This window comes from Microcebus murinus, chromosome 3, assembly GCF_040939455.1.
Source record: "Microcebus murinus isolate Inina chromosome 3, M.murinus_Inina_mat1.0, whole genome shotgun sequence".
Classification (NCBI taxonomy): Eukaryota; Metazoa; Chordata; class Mammalia; order Primates; family Cheirogaleidae; genus Microcebus; species Microcebus murinus.
In genome coordinates, this window is record NC_134106.1 from 72,147,369 (window position 1) to 72,169,579 (window position 22,211).

At 38.2% G+C, this 22,211-nt stretch overlaps 1 protein-coding gene across 5 annotated transcripts in view; it reads left to right on the top strand.

Moving 5' to 3' along the window:
* RMND5A (required for meiotic nuclear division 5 homolog A) overlaps positions 1–21,812 on the top strand; it is a 66,659-nt gene extending 44,847 nt beyond the window's left edge. For 4 of the 5 annotated variants that reach the window (XM_076000956.1, XM_076000958.1, XM_012774335.3 and 1 more), the window contains 5 exons: positions 10,317–10,483; positions 11,158–11,323; positions 13,942–14,044; positions 15,944–16,098; positions 17,343–21,812. In XM_076000956.1, the coding sequence (XP_075857071.1) occupies positions 10,317–10,483; positions 11,158–11,323; positions 13,942–14,044; positions 15,944–16,098; positions 17,343–17,406 (655 nt within the window). In that variant the 3' untranslated portion in view covers positions 17,407–21,812. The remainder of the gene's footprint in view (positions 1–10,316; positions 10,484–11,157; positions 11,324–13,941; positions 14,045–15,943; positions 16,099–17,342) is intronic. The other variant, XM_076000957.1, reaches the window with a different exon arrangement.
* The last annotated feature ends 399 nt before the right edge of the window (positions 21,813–22,211 follow it).

Below are 22,211 nucleotides of genomic sequence, written 5' to 3' on the forward strand. Positions count from 1 at the left end.
GTGTGATGACCACTTGTCACCCGTAGCTTTTTTTTTTTTTTTTTTTTTGAGACAGAGTCTTGCTTTGTTGCCCAGGCTGGAGTGACTGCCCTAGTGTCACCCTAACTCACAGCAACCTCAAACTCCTGGGCTCAAGCAATCCTGCTGCCTCAGCCTCCTGAGTAGCTGGGACTACAGGCATGTGCCACCAGGCTCAGCTGATTTTTTCTATATATATTAGTTGGCCAATTAATTTCTTTCTATTTATAGTAGAGACGGGGTCTTGCTCTTGCTCAGGCTGGTTTCAAACTCCTGACCTTGAGCAATCTGCTCGCCTAGGCCTCCCAGAGTGCTAGGATTACAGGCATGAGCCACTGCGCCCGGCCCACATGTAGCTTTTGGGCAATTCTACTAATCTCTACATTGCCGAGAACCTCATGTAAAGTTATGTTTATGTGTTCTGAATAGATTCAGATATGGAATACTATAATTTGTGTGGTTTCTTAAATAGCGTGGGAGAAGAACAAAGACTTACACCAACTCTGAGATAGTAAAATATTAGTTGTTCCAGTGATGGATTCAGCCCATAGCTGAGAAATGACCATTTGAAAATATCTCAGAAATGAAACATTAGCTATTCTTTTCAGTCTCTAAAGCAAAGTTACAGGGTTCTTAACTTTTTTGACCAAACTTTGATTTTTTTCATGTTTGCCATTAGGCATTTGATTCATTTTTTAAAATAATGTCCTGCCAGCTCCACACTTGTACAGCAAATAAATGTCATTCATTCCCCTGAATGTCAACTTTTACCCCCAAGGGCATAGCCCCAAAGGAGACTAGAAAAAGAAGGTATTCCTAAGCCTTTTAAAAATGCTCTGAAAGGTTATAGTGGAATGTGCTGTGGAACTTGGCAAGAAACATTTTTTTGGTATTAGCAAAAATAGACACCCACTCAGGTTGGCAAAATTTAAGAAGAGAGAGATAAACAGGTGAATGCTGTCAGTTAGGTTCCTGAAGGAGAACAGCTAACTATGAAAATCATACCTTATATCATTTATTTTTGGAATGATAGTGAAATTCTAAATATGGAGCTAACAGTGTGCCAAGATTTCAGAGGCTTGACAGTTAGGATAATTAATGCTGATATTTCTGTTGGAATTGTGTAGATGTAGGTTGCTTCTAATTTATTCACCTCAGTAAGTAGTATTGCTTTGGGATCTCTTTATGCCAGGGGTCCTCAAACTTTTTAAACAGGGTACCAGTTCACTGTCCCTCAGACCGTTGGAGGGCCGGACTATAGCTTAAAACAAACTATGAACAAATTCCTATACACACTGCACATATCTTATTTTGAAGTAAAAAAACAAACGGGCAAAAACACCCGCATGTGGCCCTCGGGCCATAGTTTGAGGACGCCTGCTTTATGCAGTGGTCCCCAACCTTTTTGGCACCAGGGACCAGTTTCATGAAAGACAATTTTTCCACAGACTGGGGAGGGGTTAGGGGTGGGGTGCCATGGGATGGGTGATGCAAGGACCGTTTCTTAACAGGCCACAGACCAGTACTGGGTCACGGCCCGTGGACTGGGACCACAGTTATGGAGGAGGCCCAAAATATCTCTTCATTAGGAGAATGTGGTGATGGCGAACAGAGATCACTGACACTGATGACCTCACTGAGTGTCACCTTTTGGGTCTGCAGTGTTTCTCACAATAGGAAATAGTTCCAAAAGTGACGGTGTTCTCATGGTCCACATTGGAGATTTGGGAGCAGAATTTTTTAAAAAATCGTAGAGTTAATAATTTAACTGAATTTTTAGTTAGCATGGTGGTGATTCTTTTTAAAAATTAAAAATTAGACGTTTTCTGCTGGAAATGCCATTCTCCAGAACACAGCACTCTATTTGCTAATATTCCATCATCCATTTTTTTGGCTTACTTCTGGTCATATGGTTTCTAGTGCTCTGCAGGCAGTGGGTTAAGTTTTTGGTGCCAGTATTAATAGTGTTGTGCTTTTATAGTTCATGTGCTTTGTAGTCTTTGGATTTGGTTGTCCTCACATTAATTAAAGTTGTGACTGTGTTCTACTCCTTATTCCTGCTCAGTGGATCAAATACTTAAATATTAAATAGTGTGAACTTCTAGCTAAGAAAATGTCAAAATTTTTAAGGGGATTAACCAATATGCATATATGCTGTAAAAATCAAAGTAGCTTGAGTATTATGTGGAAGCGCCCAAGTAACTCTTATCTTTTAAATATATTAGGTCATTAAATATGAAATGTCTGATTTCAAATCAAAAGTTTATTATATCTCAGATAAGAAGCAGTGCAATTAAAGTATGTGCCTAAACTATTGACACAGTTTTGCCATCTTAACGGTAGGTCACTTATGCCAGTATCAGAAAAGCCTGGAGAGCAAGTGGCGATGAAATCGCGAAAGATGTTTTCCACAGCTTGTTGAGAATTGAATGTTATTCCTTGCAAGAAGTGGTCCGAAGCCAGGAAGAAGTGATAGTCAGTTGCTACAAGGTCTGGTGAATAAGGTGGATGACAGAGAGTTTCCAAGTGCAGCCTCTGTAGTTTGAGCAGTGTTGTTTGTGCTACACATGGTCAGATGTTGTCTTGCAAGAGGATTGCCCTGTCTCTATTGTCATTTTCAAGATTAAAATCACTAGAATGGAACTTCTCAAACCATTTACATATTGCGCATTCATTAAAGGCATCCTTCCCAAACACTTTGTTGATGTTTTGAGCTGTCTGTGCAGCTTTGGTTCAATGATGGAACTCATATTCAAAAATAACACGAATTTTTTTTTTTGAGGCAGAGAGAGTCTCGCTCTGTTGCCCCTGCTAGAGTTTCGTGGCGTCAGCCTACCTCACAGCAACCTCAAACTCCTGGGCTTAAGCAGTCCTTCTGCCTCAGCCTCCTGAGTAGCTGGGACTACAGGCACGTGCCACCATGCCTGGCTCGTTTTTTCTATATATTTTTAGTTGGCCATTAATTTCTTTCTATTTTTAGTAGTAGAGATGGGGTCTCACTCTTGCTCAGGCTGGTTTCTAACTCCTGACCTTGAGAGATCCTCCCACCTGGGCCTCCCAGAGTGTTAGGATTATAGGCTTGAGCCACTGTGCCTGGCCTCGAATTTTTGGCTTATCCATGGTTTCACAAAAATTGCTCTAAAAAAAAATTTGAAAAGTAATCATAAGCCAAACGTGTATTTGAAAGAATGAGGATGTACCTTCACAATAATAAAAAAAAAAACCCAGAAGTGTCAAAGTGAAATGTCAGAGATATCAACTGTCAAACATAATACTTAAGTAAATCGGACATTTCATATTTATAACCTAATAATTTTTTTACTAAAAATGATTTTGAAAAACAGTTCATCATTTAGTAAACATACACTGGGTAAGTTCTTACTGAATGTCTATTTACATCAGTCTCTATGCTCAGTGATTCAACTAGCCCTCTCATTTAATGCCCACCAACGCTTTGAGGTGCCCCCACATTTTAGTAAAGAAACAGATTTTATAGAACTAACAGTCCAGATCCACATTGCAGAGCCAGGATTTAAGTTCATACATATTTGGCTCTACGAATCTATGTTCTTTATCACTTTACCCCATTCAAAGTAGTACCAGAATAGGTGAATAAGACAGAGCTCCTTCCTTAGGAGACCAGAGGCTATATGCTATTGAATAGATTGTGATGTGTGCCACATGAGAGGTTAAAATAAAGAACATCTAGGCCGGGCGTGGTGGCTCACGCCTGTAATCCTAGCTCTCTGGGAGGCTGAGGCGGGTGGATTGCTCGAGGTCAGGAGTTCAAAACCAGCCTGAGCAAGAGCGAGACCCCGTCTCTACTATAAATAGAAAGAAACTAATTGGCCAACTAATATATATAGAAAAAATTAGCCGGGCATGGTGGCTCATGCCTGTAGTCCCAGCTACTTGGGAGGCTGAGACAGAAGGATCCCTTGAGCCCAGGAGATTGAGGTTGCTGTGAGCTAGGCTGACGCCATGGCACTCACTCTAGCCTAGGCAACAAAGCGAAACTCTGTCTCAAAAAAAAAAAATAAATAAAAAAATAAAGAACATCTAGAGTTCTGTGGATGGGGAGATTATTAGGAAAGTTATAGAAAATGTAATTGAGCCTGGCCTTTGAATTTTTCAGCCCTATTTGCACCTACTCAATTTGTGTTTGATTGTACTTGTACAAAAATTAACTAGCACTTACACTGGGCGATAGTATCACAGATTCTAATTTCACAGAAGGAACAAGTCTTCTACCTGGACCAGCTTTAAATCACCAGAACATGTCATTGTTGCTGACATTTGCCAGTTGCTAGATTTAGTTATCTGAATATGTTCGCTGTTTTTTTTTTTTTTTTTTTTTTTTGGCCTACACCTCTCTCCACCTCCGTTCTATTCTCCGTAGGCCTGTTATTTTCCTCTTTTATCTCTTTATACCATGTGACAAATGCTTCTGATTTATGCTACTGACTAACCACTGCTTTCTTATCCCCGTATTGCATAATTTCTCCTCCTGGCACAAACCCTTTAGTTTTCCAGCCCAGCCTGTCTTCCTCTTAAAAAAGAAAGTGGGAGGGGCAGGAATCTTGGTAAGAAAAAGAAAATTAATCTTATTTTCTTTTTGATTCTTTAAGATTTGTGATAATGGGCCATAGACACCCTGACATGCTCAGTTGCTTGAACTTTACATCTTTCTAGATTGTACCACTCTGGCCTTCCTTGTCTTTATAAAGTAACGTCCTGTCTTATCCCTGTGTTCTTTCTCCTGTTTGTCTTTGCTATTGAACCCATGGGCAGTCCTCTCCGCATGGTTCCAATATGCATAAATTTAATTTACCATAGTTTAGTTAAATAACACCAGGCTTCCAATACCATGGTTTAAATTTCAGTCACTGAGGTATATTAACTGTAATTGCATAAAATACAGACTTCTCTGTTGCCTCTTCAGTCCACAGTCACCACATAAGTAATAGATGCGCATCATGGTCATGACTAGTCAAGTCAGAAACTTTCTGAGTGTCAGTGATTGGTCACTGTGCATCTACTAGTCAGTTCACCCTCCGATCTGCAAGTGTGTAGTTGTGTTGCCTCTTTATCTCCCAGTGATAAACCAAGGTGACATTTTATTAATACAAAAATGGAACAAAGACAAATCACTGAAAGTGAAACAATGTGATTAGAAAGATTTGAAAATGACAACAGCAAATTGAAGCTAGGACAAGACCTGAGCCTACAGGAAGCTATGTTACAAAGTATGCTGAAAAAGTTCTATAAAAACCAGGGTAAAGTTGCTTCAATATTTTTTTTGCTTAAATTGCATTAGAACAGAAAGATGCTTATGGTTTAAATGGAGCATTTACTTCTGCTGCTCTGGAATGAAGACACTGTGTATGTGTGTGTGTGTGTGTGTGTGTGTGTGTGTGTATATATACACATACACATAAGAATATAAAAATACCAATCAGTTTGGCTAACATCCAGGCCAAAGTGTTGAAGTTAGTTGTCTCATTGAAAGAAATGGTAATTATTAATAAAAGGATATTGAGGAAGAGCTTTACTGCCAGTTAAAGATGTTTTCATTGTTGTTTTTTTTGTTTTTTTTTTTTTGAGACAAAGTCTCCCTTTATTGTCCAGGCTAGAGTGAGTGCCGAGGCGTCAGCCTAGCTCACAGCAACCTCAAACTCCTGGGCTCGAGCGATCCTTCTGCCTCAGCCTCCCAAGTAGCTGGGGCTACAGGCATGCGCCACCATGCCCAGCTAATTTTTTTTTTCTATATATATATATATCAGTTGGCCAATTAATTTCTTTCTATTTATAGTAGAGACGGGGTCTCGCTCTTGCTCAGGCTGGTTTCGAACTCCTGACCTCGAGCAATCCGCCCGCCTCGGCCTCCCATAGAGCTAGGATTACAGGCGTGAGCCACCGCGCTGGCCTTCATTGTTTTTAGTTGTCACAAATTCACTAATGTTAAGCTATCTGGAGAAACTGCTAGCATGAATAAGAAGGCTGCTGTGAAATTTGTACCCGGATTCTAAGGGTTAGTTAATTAGTTAAGGCAGATGTTATGATGATCATCAGGAAGGCAACCCCATCAAGAACTTAGTAAAAGGTATAAGATTGTGAAGTGGTCATAGAGTTAAAGATAGACTGACTCTGTTATCAGGAGGCAACTGCAGAGAGTGACTTTAAAAACCTGTGCTTATCTGGCCAATTAACTGTGGCCAGTGAATTGAGATCAACAAAATAGAAATGTGGGCTCCTGCATACAATCCAAAGGGTGTGAAAAAGAGGTCCTATCAGGCAAGAGATTCACCTTAATGTGTAAATGTAGGAGTAAAAATGGGGTCTATCATCCTTAGTTTAGAAAATACCATTTTCACAGGGAGAAAAAAGCATAGAAATCCCTTGCCTTGTGAGAGTAATTCTCAATGAAATGTGAAAACTTGTATTCTGTGAATCTGAGTTTCGTGGTATCCTCCCTGCCCTCCCAGTTCCTTTTTGTAAGGGTATCTATTTACTTTTCTAAACATTTTTTGGCAGGGAGTTGGAAGGAATTAAGCAATGCTAGTTTTTTCCTGATTATTTTGTAGCCTTGTTTATATTAAAAATTGAAAATGTATAAAACTAAATGCAAGTAGTAAATTAAAAATTACATTGTCTAAAATGCCTCTCCAAGTTAAATGGAGTATAGGTATTCATAGCTTGAAAAAGCTTGAATCCATAATTCATAACTTGGATTACTTTTAGGAAAAGTAATTTGGAGTTACTCTGTTGGCCCGTTCATGAAAAAAGGAAGTTAAGAAATTTTGTTTTCTTTAGCATTAGCTTAAAAGGTTATTACCTTTTTAAGTATAAAAGTAATATATGTTCATTATAGAAAAATTAAAAAATATAGGATAGCATAAAAATCACTGTAATGTGGACTGCTATTCCACTGATATTGATTGGTGTGTTTTTCTGGGGTTTCAGCCCCTTGGTGTTGGTATAATGGTTGGTGCCCATACCTCATGCTATAGGAGTTGATAAATAATGCTTGAAATCAAGCTTTCCCTAAGTCATTACTTTTAAAAATTCTGATGACCAGAAGTTATTTTTCTATATATCACACCCCCCTTTTAATACTATCTTATGAACATTTTCTTATGAAAATGAGATAGAATGTTTTCTTCTTTAGTGGATCTCCTTGTAGTCTTTGCCTTTTTTCTATAGCCTTTTATCTTTTATTAAAATTTGTAGTTACTCTATTTTGCTCCCTTTTTTGACTTTACAAACTCTCTCACATACACCTCTTATCAGAAACAGAAAAAAGAAAAAGCTTATTGCCTTTTCTAGTTAAGTAGGAAAGCATCCTCACGCTTTTATGAGTGAGAGGGTTGGAATAAACCTTTGGAAAGTGACCTGATTTAAATACACTCCTTAGAACTGGAAGTCCATAGGTGCCTGATAGACTAGAGGTGGCAAAAACACAGTACTGTTGATACTGTTGGTTGGTGAAGGGCATTCTTTTGATTGCTGCCAGAAGTACCTTGCTCTGGTGTCAGCAAGTTTACCAGACTTGGTGTTGCAACTTGACTGCACTCATCTTATTGCCAAGCAAGGATCTAAATCTTATTTAAGCTTAAGTAAATATTTCTAAGTTCCAGATGATTAATATTTTAAAAATCACTTTGAGGTCAGAGAAGCTTCATGAATGACTCTTAAGATGTAAATGCATCAGCAAGTTAATTAGAATGTTTGTATGCATTTGCAGCCCTTTGGGGGAAGGGTAGGGATTCAGTAAAGTTGCAGCTATGTGAAGTTCAGTCCCTAGTCAACCGATTCATTATGAGTAACTTGAAAGATTTTACTTTTGTGGTTTATGGAATTACCCAGATTTTATATTTATACCCAGTTCAGACTCCATTTGTCTTTTTTTTTTTTGAGACAGAGTCTCACTCTGTTGCCCTGGCTAGAGTGCCATGGTGTGAGCCTAGCTCACAGCAACCTCAAACTCCTGGGCTCAAGCAATCCTTCTGCCTCAGCCTCCCAAGTAGCTGGGACTACCGGCATGCACCACTATGCCGGCTAATTTTTTCTATATATTTTTAGGTGGCCAATTAATTCCTTTCTATTTATAGTAGAGACGGGGTCTCGCTCTTGCTCAGGCTGGTTTTGAACTCCTGACCTTGAGTGATCCACCTGCCTCGGCCTCCCAGAGTGCTAGGATTAGAGGTGTGAGCCACCACTCCCAGCCTCCATTTGTCTTTAGTGAATTTAATTAGATGGGGAATATCTGTCCAACTGAGAGTCAAATTCATAGAATGTGATATTAACAGCTTTTATATTTTAATGTGTTTAGAGAAATAAAGTAATGCTTCCTTATCACCTTATTGCAAAATTTGATTTTAATACTTAGCTATATACTTTTCTGCTTTAGTCCTCATCTGACCTCGTGGTCCCAGTTCAAGATTGGTTATTCCAACTGTTTGTACTATAGAGACTCGAGTATACAGATGCCATACTACAGATCATTAAAAACTGAATCTTCCCCCTTCCCTTATTAGCACTAGGTTTGTACAAATCATTTTGGCCCAGTGAGATACACTGTATAATATTTGTCTAGCTTATCTTCCTGATTACACTGAAAGCACCTGCAGGGGAAATACCTATGTTTACTGTTTTTAATCTCAAAGTGAGCATCACAAAATCTTGCAGTTAATGAAAGTTTGAATGGTTTGCCTTCAGAATCTTTGATTCACATATAAACTGGCCATTTTAACATTGAAAAGAGCAGTGGATCTAGGCAATCTGGGCTGACATGTGCTTTAAAGTGTGGTCTTGTACAAGTTCAGATGCATCATGTGACACGTCAGTCATTCTTGTCTAGATTTAAAACCTAAATATGTCATTGTTATCTAACTTAATATTTTTTCTTTTTTTTTGCTGACTGAAAGGGCCACTTTCAGTATAGTTGGTGTTATTCTTACTTTCTTTTTCTTTTTTTTTTTTAATTTTAAAGAGATTTATTCTGAGTCAAATTTGAGGACCATGACCCGGAGCCACTGCCAAGAGGCCTTGGGCAAGTGGACTAGTTGTGGCTGGGTTACAGTTTGGTTTTTATATATTTTAGAGACAAGGGTTATGGGTAAAGCCATCAATCAATATGTGGGAGGCATACATTGTTTTGGCCCAAAAAGGAGGGCCATCTCGAAGCAGGGGCTTACAGGTTATAGTGGGTTTAAAGATTCTTTAGATTGTAATTGGCTAAAGACATGAAGTTTTGTCTAAAGACTTGGAATATTTTAACATAAACATTTTACCAGAGATAAGCCACCATTTGTTGCATAAATTGTGGACCTGCAGGTTTGTCTTGCATACCCTTAGGCCTGTTAATGGGTTACAAAGGAAGTCTCCAAGAAGGGAGGGGGCATGATAAGGCATGTCTGACCTCCCTCTTCCTGGCAGGCAACTTTGCCCTAGAATATTCCTTTGGCCACGAGGGGGTCCATTTAGTTAGCCGGTGGGGGGGGGGGTGGTGAGCATTTTAGTTCACAGTTCCCCCCTTTTGGCCAAGATCTGTCATAGGCAGCATCTATGGCCAAACTTTTATTTTGTCCCGTCCATTGCCAGGGTGGTGTGGCTACCTGCCCTGGGTCCATCTAGTCCCTCGGTGGGACCCTTGTGGCCAAGAGGACTGAAGAGCCAAACTGGGGCTTATAGCCAATTAAATAAGCCAAACAGAATCAGAGGTAGACAGGCACTCATTAATACTCTAAAATCCTTTGGATGACATAAGAGTAAAATGCAAAATATCAAAGGCAAAGCTACAAAACTGATTTACCTACAAGTATTGAGATATTATATTCTTGGGTTTAGTGGTAGACTTGTAGCAAATATAAGCATCATTAATTAACATTTAAGCTAAGAGAGTTTAGTAATTTATACTAAGGTGGCTGATAAATTACTCATTATGTTTTCTTTTGTATAATCTATAACTGATAAAAATTACACTCAGTAAGTTTTAAGTTTATAAGAAGCAGGAAAAAAAAAAATTTTATGATTGGGATGGATATCTGCAGCATGTGGCCTGAAAAGACAAAGTATTTCATTTAGTATTCCTTTAGGCTTTTGCACATCCCTCTTTTATCTGGAGGGTCTGTTCTTACCTTCTTTACAAGTCAGGGTCTAGGCATTGATGTTATGACAAACATCCACAAGAGGGCAGACAAAACCCCTTTTTCATGTTACTAGGTTTCAAACAATTGTTCAGACACCTTGCTTATGCTCTTGATTATTGTCAAAATCCTTTTTGCTTTTTCTTCAAGGTGGGCAGTATCAAACCGAGAAATGCTTATAGCCCAAAACAGCTCCTTGGAATTTAAGCTACACAGACTGTATTTCATTAGCTTGTTAATGGGAGGAACTACAAATCAGCGAGAGGCATTACAGTATGCTAAAAATTTTCAGCCATTTGCCCTAAATCATCAAAAAGGTGAGTCTGTAGTCAGGTGATTCTAATGTTTAGAACAGGACTGTAGCCACTACTGTAATTTGTTTATCTTAACTAGATTTAATACATATTTGCTAATAAACTGAAACAATTGTAGATGATAACCCACTTGTAGAAAAACTGGCACTAGAACAAAAGTAAAACATTGGGGACTCTTAAATGAGAAGTCAAAAAGAGACGTTGCAGATTCTGGGATTCCATATTAAACTAAAAGGAGATGTGAGGAAGATCGAGGTGTGCACTTGCTCTTTTCCCATCCCTGTCTTACCTTATGCTGCTATTATTGCCATGACAAAGTATTGAGGGCCAGGGTGGCAACATGTGTCAGCGTGGGACTACTGGCTAGCTCTGCAGCCAAAGATGTGGGGTGACATAATTGTTATTCTTCTAGATAATGATAATGTTACTGTGTGTACTGTGGATAACAAAAATATTTTTCATGCTTTCTTTTTCTTCTTCTTTCTCTCCATGGTCTTTCTTTAATTTGGAGTGAGAGAAGAAGCCAAGCTTAAGGACCAGAATTATAAAGGATGTTGTTGATATATTATTTTAGGCTATATCAGTTTGGGCGGGAATATTCTTGCCTTTCTTGGCCTATTATCAGCAGGCAAACTGTAATGCTTTTTTTTTTTTTTTGCTGATGCTTTTTTATTTAGATATTCAGGTTTTGATGGGAAGCCTCGTGTATCTGAGACAAGGGATTGAGAACTCACCGTATGTTCACCTGCTTGATGCAAACCAGTGGGCTGATATCTGTGACATCTTTACACGGGATGCTTGTGCCCTCCTGGGGCTCTCTGTGGAGTCCCCTCTCAGTGTCAGGTATGGATATTGGCCCTGTTTGCTGTTGAAATATGCGCTGCATTAGTCACCTCCCTTTAACTTGTTTAGTTCTTCGTATTTCAAGTCAAGAACACTTTTGTCTTTCTGAAGAAAAATGCAATTGGTATTTCAAGGGATGGTCACAGTTGACAGGTGACACAGTTTTAGGGCAGTGTTCTCAAAGTGGGGTCTGTGAACCTCGGGATCTCAAGAGCCTTTTCTGCAGTGTTGATATTTACACAGATGGTACAGAAACAATGGTGGATTAAACTACTAGGAGCCTTACTTAGCACAAATTGAGGTGGTGGTATCAGTCTCCACAAGTACTTGCTATATTCCTTACCACCACACTTTGAATGTAAGAAATGCCAGTTTTGGCCTGGTGCAGTGGCTCATTCCTATAATCCTAACACTCTTGGAGGCCAGGGTGGGAGGATTACTTGAAGCCAGGTGTGGTGACAGGTGCCTGTTAGTCTCAGCTACTTGGGAGTCTGAGACAGGAGGATGGCTGGAGTCCAGGAATGTGAGGTTGCAGTGAGCTATGATGATGCCACTGCAGTCTAGCTGGGAGACAGAGCAGGACCTCGTCTCCAAAAATAAAACGAAGAAATGCTAATTTTGATTGCACATGGTGGTACGCACCTGTAGTCCCAGCTACTCTTGGCCTCAAGGGATCCTTCTGCCTTGGCCTCTCAGAATGCTAGAATTATAGGTGTGAGCCACCATGCCCAGCCCAACAAATGTATTTTTGTTTCAGAAAGTATAGTTGTTTTTTATAAGAATGTTATTTATGATAACATAGTATGTTTTTTTAAAATGAATTAATACCTTTTAAGTTTCTCAGTTTTATTTTCTAATTTGTTAAATAATGATAGCTTTCGCTCACAAAAACAAAAGCTCATTGAGATCCTTAATATTTAAGCATGTAAAGGGGTCCTAAAACCTAGAAGTTTAAGAACCTGTTTAAATTCTGTTTGGAACAGATGCTAAAAAAAAAAAAAAAAAAAAGAACCTGTTTAAAGAAAATAACCTTTAGCTCTTTTATTCATTTAATTCCACAAGTGTTTTGAATCTCTGCTATGTGCCAGGTGCTGTGTGGTTTACAGAGATGAATAAGATACAGTCTGCGTTCCACAGGGTGTTCCACCTAGAGTAGGAGACAGACTCATGCAATTAACTAATGTGAGGCAGTATTGCCATCAGGTTTTTGGGGAAAAGACTCTGAAATGGGTATGTACATGCAGGGAGTTTTTTGAGATCAGCACCTCTGGGGGAATAAATGCAACAGGATTGGACAAAGAGAAAAACAGTCACAACAAAAGTCTCCACCCATCCCTGAGGAGCTCTAGAACTACAATGGACCTGTAGAGTGGTTCCAAATTGGGTCTGCATGGGCTTTTGTATCCTCACATGGAGCAGTCACTGTATGTGACCCTAGTCGGGTGGCTTTCTTCAACTGAGGACAGTCCTGAAGAGGGACTCAGCTGAGAGTTGGCTGCCAGCACTCCCAGATCTGAGAAATGAATGCTTCCATCCTGAACAGGGGTGATTTTGATGTAGGAGGAACCATGCAAGAAAATGTTTAAGGGGCAAAGAATGTCATTAATGACTGCTAAGCAGAGCCCATTAAATGTGGTCATTTTGTAAAATATGAGGACTTCCCGACCCCCACCCTGCCCCCACACTAATGTCAGATTGTTTTGAAATTCTCCAAAAGCTTATTGTCAATTTCCTTTGGACCAAAAATGGTGTTCCAGCATCAATCTGCAGACCACATTTTGGTTGTCACTGCTCTAGTAAACTAGCACATACATTGGAGCAAATTTTGTAAGGAAAATAAACTTAAACATGCTGATATATGTTCTGTAAGGAAGAGAATACAAAAGGATGTAAGGAAGAGAATACAAAAGGATGTAAGGAAGAGAATACAAAAGGATGTTCTGTAAGGAAGAGAATACAAAAGGATGTAACATCTTATATATTGTTGGATGAAGAATTCTGTGTAAGAACATCTCTTTCCCTTTCAAACTCAGATGCTAAAACCACTGTATTTGGAAGAGCAGTTCTTAATTCCTATTTGTCTTTCTTTATTTGAATTGATATGTTTCATGTTTCTTTCTTTTAATGATGGATTCTCCTTTTCAACACTGGATGCCAAAGCTGCTGCTTTTGTATGTTTTTGTATACATTTAACATATATATTTTAAAACTTTATTGTTGTAATTGTCGAGAAATTAAACTAAAATTAAGTACCCTACCGTGTAGATAATGACAGTTTTAGGTAGTATTTTTTTAACACTTGTTTCTTTTTTTTTTTAACTGCATTTTCCCCATATTAGTAAGATTTATTTAGTAAATGTATGGTTTTATTTTTGTTTTTTTCAAACTGGGATTGTTTTTCAGTAACTTCAAGTCTACCAGTGGGCATGGGGAATAGGGGAGGGAAAACAAGTTATTTTTCTTCTAGTAGAAATGTCTGAGTTTGCTTTTAGCAGAGGGGAAGGCTCTATGCCATTTCCAGTAGCCAGGACTCTGAGCACATGAGGAATTGCTGTCTCCTTGGACCAAGTGGCCTGACATCTAGCCTGGCACTGATGTGTCCTATTCTGCTTTCCCAGTTTCTCAGCAGGTTGTGTGGCGTTGCCAGCTTTAATTAACATCAAAGCGGTGATTGAACAGAGGCAGTGCACTGGAGTTTGGAACCAGAAAGATGAATTACCTGTGAGTACCATTTTCTATTGGCTATTTACCCTTCTGGCCTTTAGAAGAATGTGGATGTTAAGGGTTTTAAAATGTCCACCATCTCGCCTTTATTGTAGGAAACATTGTAGCCATTTGACAGGAGTTTTTTGGTGAATATATAGACATGATTAAACAATAGAAATGAAGAACCTAGTACATTTTGGGAGCATTTGAGGAGTATTCTTATAATTTTGACTTAAAGTGGCATTGAAAGCTGATGAAGAAAAACATCAGAACTGGGGAAGAGGATATTATATATTGTAGCATGCAGTGTGTTCTGCGGTGCAGTTCACAAACCATTCCTACTATGATTTTTAAAAATATAAAAGCAATATCAATGTAATCGGATTTAGTTTTATCTTAAGCATTGGTGTTGATGAGATCATAGGTTTGTGTTGGTTATATTTTTCTAATACCAATTAAATAAGTACAGGTACATTAAAATAAAGGTCTCTATAACACCCACAGTCATCAGTGGACCCTCCAGGGCTGTGTGTCCACAGGGCCCTCACACTTGCCAACTCTACCTTCTCTAAGCAGTAGTTTGTTCATCTCTAAAATAGGGACCAGCCTTCTCTTTATGGGGCTGCTAAAGGCTAGAGAGAAGATCATCATACTTAGAATAATTTGGGACACACAGTAATTACTCAAATTGTGGCTGCCATGGTACAGTTATGACGTGGAGTGGCAAAGATATGTGTTGTGCTGCCAAGCCTCTGCCAGTAGTCACTAAGACTCTTGCCTGGAATTTTATTCTTGTCATGGTTGTGTCATAGACCCTGAATGGCTAAAATAAGCTTTTGGCTTCTTTTCTGCCATATCTATGCATGGGTTTATCTGCAGGTATCACCTTGTTCTCCAGCTGGTAACCCTGTCAGTTGGTTGACCCAGTTTCTTCTCAAAGATCTTTTCTGCTCAAAGGCACAGGTGTACTCCCAGTCCTGAGTGTGGTCAGGACACAACCAGCACCCCTTCTCCACTGCTGCTCGTTTGATCAAGCGAAAAGAAACTTGAGCCTTTACTTGATTTGCTGAAGCAGGTGCCCAGCATCTGTCAGTTTCCCAGTTATGTTGTAAGAGTCTCTGACAGTTGCATACTGGAACAGAGAAGACTGAAATCTGAATTTGCTTAGAGCTTGTGGGTCAAGCTAGTAAAATAGCTGAAGGTGGTGATCTGACCATTTGTCAGGATTGTTCTGTTACACTTCCTCGACTTTGTTGAAAGAGCCTGGGGTAATGGGCTTTCATATTGGTAGCCATTTTGGATTTAGAAGGAAAAAAACCCAGAACTGACATTTGTGGAGCCTCTGCATATGCCACCCACTCTTAGCTTTCATATGATTTGTTTTGTCTGCAGCAAAGAGAACAATTGATACAAGTGCCATGGGCTTTGATGTACAGATTACAAAAGGTCCTGTTGAAACTTGGCTTAAAGCCCTGTTAAACAGGTGGTCTCTGGGCCATTACACACAAAACATGGGAAACTCAGATCTGAAGCACACAGAGGAATAAACAATGTTTAGTCTGCCTTTAAAGGAGTCACTAAACTGAGTTTTATCACCCAGCTAAGTGTGTTACAGAGTAGTCTAGTTACAGAAGTCAATCAAGTTTTTCACTTCCAGAATATCACCTTGATTTTGACTCTTAACTCTAGACTTAAGAATTTAGTTTGAAAATTAGTGTTACAAATAATTTTGAAGGCTAATTTAACCGTTTGAATCCCTAAGACTATCCATGTTTGAGTTAGTTAGAAGAGTGCTGTAGAAAATTAAATTCAAATGTGTAGATCTGATAAGTGTTCTTCGCTGCACAGTGCATGTTATCATGTGGATGGCTTTCTGAAATATAACTTTAGCCTTTTTACTTTTTTTTAAAACAGATTGAAGTGGACCTTGGTAAAAAGTGTTGGTATCACTCTATATTTGCCTGTCCCATTCTTCGTCAGCAAACAACAGATAACAATCCACCCATGAAATTGGTCTGTGGTCATATTATATCAAGAGATGCCCTGAATAAAATGTTTAATGGTAGCAAGTAAGTTTCTGACTTTTATGTATCAGTAAATATATTTGATTTTGGTACTTGATGGGAAGATAAGAAATAATGAGCTTAAGTAAATGTATCTAGATTTAGAAATAAATTTCTTAACTATTCATTTGGCAAATAGGTGGTATCTGATCTTTTATCAGTTGTTTTAATTTGTTTGTGGATTTGGTGATTGGGTTTATAAACATGATCTTTCATTCTTAACTTTTTGAGTAGGTGATACATTTTGCCCCCTTTATACGTATGGTAGCATACTATAAATTGTTCTGTACTTTGCTGTGTTTTCACTTAGTGATATATCTTGAAGATTTTTTTATATGCTGCAAAAAGAGCCCTCCTTCTTTTTATGTTAAAACTGCAGAGTATTCCGCCATATGGAAGTATGATTATTTAGCTAGTTCCCTATTGATGAACATTTAAGTTGTTGTTACTCCAGTGCTAATATAAATTATTTTCTCCATGATAAATTCCTAGAATTGGAATTGCTGATATAAAGGGTATATATATTTGTAATTTCTTTAGAGAATGAGCTCAACTTAAAAAAAAAAGTCTCAGAAGCCCATTTCTAGCTTAGGGAGCTAGAAATTTTTTCGCTGGTGTTCATTTCAGATTCTTTTATGGTAAGATCCTTCTTTTAAAGGGAAGGCCTTGGCTTGTAAAGAAGCGATTTGTGCCCTTCACAGGCCATGCTGCAACCGCCCTGGTAGTGCAGATCAATGGTGACTAGGAGAGCCAGCTAGATTGTTGATCTTAATGCAGACTCTGCTGATATCATGTGCCACTGTGAGGAAAATGGGCCATTCTTAGTGTGGGCTTGCAGCTGGCATCAGATTTGCTGCCCATGAATGGATTATGTGATTGGTACATTTGAAATTAATTTAGAGACCAGTGCAGCCTAAACCTTTGGGGAAAAGAAATTTTTAGATTTACTTCTGAAACCCCAAAAGTAATTTTCAAAAAAGTTGTCCTTGTTTTGCTTATAAAATAATTTTCACTGATTTCCACTGAATAAGAGGCTCTGGCATGGGTGGTATTCATTTGTGACTCTGCGAAGCTTAGTTAATATTAAGGGAAAGCATAGTTAATCCTCAAAGCAAACTGCAATCAGATATGTTGTACTTATGTGTTTCAATATGTGTGTATAATTGTTAAAGAGGTGGTAACTAGATGAAAACTGAATGTTCAGTACTGATCCTGTTTCCTTGATGCAATGTTTTCTTTCTTGTCTTTAGATTAAAATGTCCATATTGTCCAATGGAACAAAGTCCAGGAGATGCCAAACAGATATTTTTCTGAAGAAGTAACTTTAGTTTGCAATTTGTAAGTGAAACTGAATTATGGGCACATTTCAGAAGAGAACGTTCCATTTAATGCAGCTAACCAAGGACTCCCGTGTTTATATAAGCTAATGCTCCAGAAACTTTGCCAACATATTAGTGTACACACACTGAGGGGAGTGCTCCAGATGAATATTATCATAGGGCTTTATTATATTCTTGGTCTTCATTTCTGATCAAGTAAATACACCAGCAGTTGTCATTCAATGCAGGTTTTTGTACTTAATTATATGGTGATTTTTTTACTTTTTAAGAGCAGAAACAGAAATTGACCTCCTCGCCATGTGTTTAATATTTCTCCTGCTTTTACTTTTGTCATTTTCTTGATAACTGTAAGCCTTGAGAGTGTTTGTGAAAAAGTTTTATTTCCTGTTATGTATACATAATTAAATGAAAATTCTTCAGAAAAAGTTTGATAAATTGAATTGTGGTTGTAAAACTAATTTACTTTTTTTTTTGCTTAAGGAAGAAAGCTGTGATAGATTCCAAATTTGCTTTTTGATGTTTCCCTCTGCTCCTCCTCCAAGAAGTCAGCACACCTGCATTTGAGCTCTGCTTGTAGCCCCAGCAGGCTGCCTGTTTAAAATTTCATCATTTAGCAGGCTGGTGTGAGAAGTCTTCCATTAGAATAGAGTGGAAAGGAGTACTATTGTTTTTTTGCTTTTATTGCCAAGAGGTGCTTGTTTTAAAAAGTTTGTTCAATAAAATGAAATTCTGAAGTTAGAAGTGTTCTTAAGTTGATATTTGCTCTCTTGGTCTTGGTAGCCCTATTCTCTGAAATCTGCCTTCAGGACTTGGCTATCTATTGCATTTGTATATCATTGCAGACACAGTGTTGTGCGTGTGTGTATATATGTGCACCAGCATCGAACATTGTGTATCTAGAAGGGAAGAAGCATGTTTCAGTCCTAAAATACAGTTACCAGACCCATCATTTTAAATCCTTAAAGTTAGAAGCTAGTATATTTTCTATAGTGCAGAATATGTTTATTGCTGTTTTGTGTTTGAATAGTATACTGTTCAATGCCTCTCTTCTGCAACGTGTATCATCTCATTGACTGTGAATCTGTATATTATTCTAATGGATACAGATAATAATCTTTTCTCTTATGAGGTAGCTTCATTTAATGCACTGTCCAGAAATAGCCATGTGTAAGGGTCTTTCTCTGTATGATGAACTACATGGAAAAGACTTCTATGGACATAATTCTGACTTAAACTCATGAAGTTACTTCATTATGAGAAGAATGTTATTTGGAAATCACCAAATATTTTACAACTTTATTTCATCTGACATGGAACTGAACATCAATATAGGAATACTTTCATGAGAAAATGAAAAAAGAAGAAAACAGAAGCAAAGAGAAATGTGGCACTTCACATTTTCTTATGGACTTAGTTTGAGGGAGGAGGGACAGATTTGGTGCTAATTGGAAGTTGGCAACATTTGCAGTAGTACATCAACCTGGATGGTTTATTCTGAGATGTTTACTTGGGAAAGCTAGAATTTGTTTATGAAGGAAAAGGGTACTGCAGAAAAGCCCTGCTTAATTACCATGTGGTCAGGCTTGTGTAGATGGCTACTATGTGCTCTGTGGGGTTAGCCAGGAATTGTGATTGGCCTGGCTCAGTGCTTGCCTTGTCCAACCTCATCTGGCCCCACAGCGAATTTCACCCCATGATTCTGCTTCACTGTTGGAATCCTCTGTAAAGTTCCCCCTCTCTCCACTAGAGCCGTGAAGGAAGAGAGCGGAGCAGAGACAGGCTCCTTGGACTGCAAAAGAGAAGGTAGAAAATCCAGGCAACACTCTGGTCAAGAGTGTAAACTGGTTTATTATATATGTATTTTTTCCTTTCAATTAAAACCTAGAGTGTCATTTTAATTTTTTTAAAACCTTTTTCTCCCTAGGCCAAGTTTAGCTTTATTCAGAACTTATTCTCACCTTTCCACCCCAAACACCTATACAGCATTTAGACTTCACCAAGAATTGAATGATAAAGATATGCTCTAGAGGTTGGTGATAAATATTTTTGGTAGCCAGACACTTCACACAGTTGGCTCAGGCCACTTTTAAGGACAAAGGACAGAGCTTGTTTCGTCCCTTTCCCAGTGTTGGGAGTCCTACTGATAGTTTTCTGTGCAGCTCATGAAAACTTTACAAAGATCATGCTTTAACTGAAGCATTTGACTTTACAGCTTTCTTTGTAAGATCCTTGTACTCCTACTGGGCAGGGTGAGGGTCAAAAATTTGAAACTCTATTGGTCTGACAGTTTAACATGAAAATTTATGTCTTGTGACCTTCTTTAAGTGCATGGACTTAAAATTCATTGGAGACTAAATGTGAAGGGGAGAGGTGGATTTGAAGAGGCCAGATCTTAACCAAAGATGCTAAAGTACAGCATTCTGTCCTTCCTACTCTAGAAACACCTTCACCAATGGTGTTTTGACCATATCATCGCTCATGCTATCTGCATTTCAGCAGTGCAGGAGGATGCTATTTGTCTTTCTCTGCCTCCACTTGCAAAAGGTTATGGATGGTAGAGGCAAGGTTTTTTTATAGTCAGACTAATTATAATAATGTACATTGAAAACAATTCAGAATGGTTTCTTAAATTTCTTTGGGAACCATTTCCATTTATCAGTTGTGGACGGAGGCCATGGAACTATGCTAAACCAATAAAACCTTATTATCAAATCTTTAGCCAGAGCATCTGTGTTTTCAGGTACAGTCTTTACAATGGCTAAGGTTGTCTTTTGATCTTTTTTCTCCCTGTGTAATCATTGCAGATGCCATTTCTGTTGTTTTATTGGTGATTATATGAGACTTCTAATACGTAAATGAACGGGTATTGGTGCCTCTTTGTTTTAAAAATTTTGAAGAAAAGAGCCACCTCATATTCATAGGGTGTGTATTTTGTGAGTGTGTAGCATTTAATTGAAATTAAGAAAGTTATGAAATAAATCTTTTGTTTTAACTTTTCTGTAGCAGCTAATGTATACAGAGACACTAAAACCCACACCACATTTTGTGGGGAATGAGGATCCTTTTTTATCTCTCCAGGTGGTCCCACAGGTTATACAGTTTAAATTCAGTATTCTTTATGCTGTGAGTTATTTCAGCCTCATTGGTTTCAGCCTTTGGGACAGTGGATATTGTAAAAACCAAGAGCTCTTGGTTATCGCACAAGACAAGCTGCTGGTAGACTACATTAGCCCTCTGGTTTTCCAGCTCAACCTCTGATCAAGTGGACTGACAGCCATGTTGGCCAGTCTGTTTAGTCAGCTGACTCAGGTTATTTTCAGGGAAGGCATGGAGGCATAATGGTTTGTTTAGTTTCATCACTAAGATGTGTAAGGTGACAACACAAACCAAATACCTTTCATTACTTAACTCTACATACATTATCTTTGGTAACACTAGAATGCTATGGTCTTGAGGAAACGTTAGTAAGGAACACACAGAGAAGGTTGGTGTTTTGTAAGCCTGTCCAACTATGGCAGGTTTTTTATGGTACAATAGTGTTTACTGTAAGCAGATACACACTTCATGAACTGTTCTTAATGAACTACAATTGAATAAATACCAAAAATAGAATGACAAATGCATTTTAATAACAGATGAGACAATTAGTTTTAGGGTGAATTTTCCGCTGTTTGATTTTACTTCAAGACGTAGTGAGAGAAACAAAAGTTTTTTTTTCAAGACATTTCCGCTACAGTTTTAAACTGTACGGGGCATATGCTTCATTTACTTCCAAAGAGGCAAAAGCAGCTGGAATTGGCTTACAGCACATGCTTTGTTTCATGTTAGGGGTGAGGACCTACACTCTTATTTAGCAGTCACTTAACCTTCTTCAGTAAGGCAGATGTGGGGTTCACTAGGATTTAGTGCCTGATATTTTCTTTTGGGAAGGGGTGGGAGTGAATGTATTTGGGCTGGGAGGGAAGCAGAAGAAAATGGGAGCGTGAGTGAGTGTGCATGTGTCTGAAATTCACTATTTGCCCCACCTGTACCTAACAAGGAGCAGGTGATAGATGTATTTTGCTCATGACTGCAGTGTGCATGTATTTTTTTTCCTCCTTTGTGTTTTCTAAACTTACACTAAAAGGATTCATCAAATCATCTTGTTCAGATGTCTCAGGATTGTATTTCTTTTGCTTACCCTGTACTCTTGGGTTCTATAGTATTTCTATAATTATGTAACAAGAATAGTGTTGCACTGTAATCTATCATATAGAGCTATATGTATGGAAAATTTTGATCAGTTTTTTAAGAAATGTATCCTGTTTGCAAAGGCACAATAAAGTTGCATCTTATAGACTATAGGCAATAAAGCTAACAATAAACCTTATTTAACACAAACCCTATTCATATTCTCTGTTCATTTGACTTTTGAAAAAATCTAGCATATTCAGTAGTTTCAGGGATTTCATTTTAACTTTTAAAATTCTGATATATTTAATTTATATATATTTCAGGCTGAAATAGTAGAGTTTTGGAAAACTATAAGAAATGCTTTGTTAATATGTGTACTCCTATGTAAAAACACATGGCTTCTCCTGTGTATATTTTTAAAGATTAAAGAAATGCACATTGTAAAAGTGTTTTGTGGAACCGGTCTGTATAAATGTGCCAGGTGACAAAGGTATGAGGGAGGGAGTATGGATGGAGGTGCCAATTGTGAAAAGAGAAAATTGCTGTTTGTATTTGCTAAGGATCTACCTGTAAAGAATTTTAAGAAAATGCCTTTGTCACCATTTT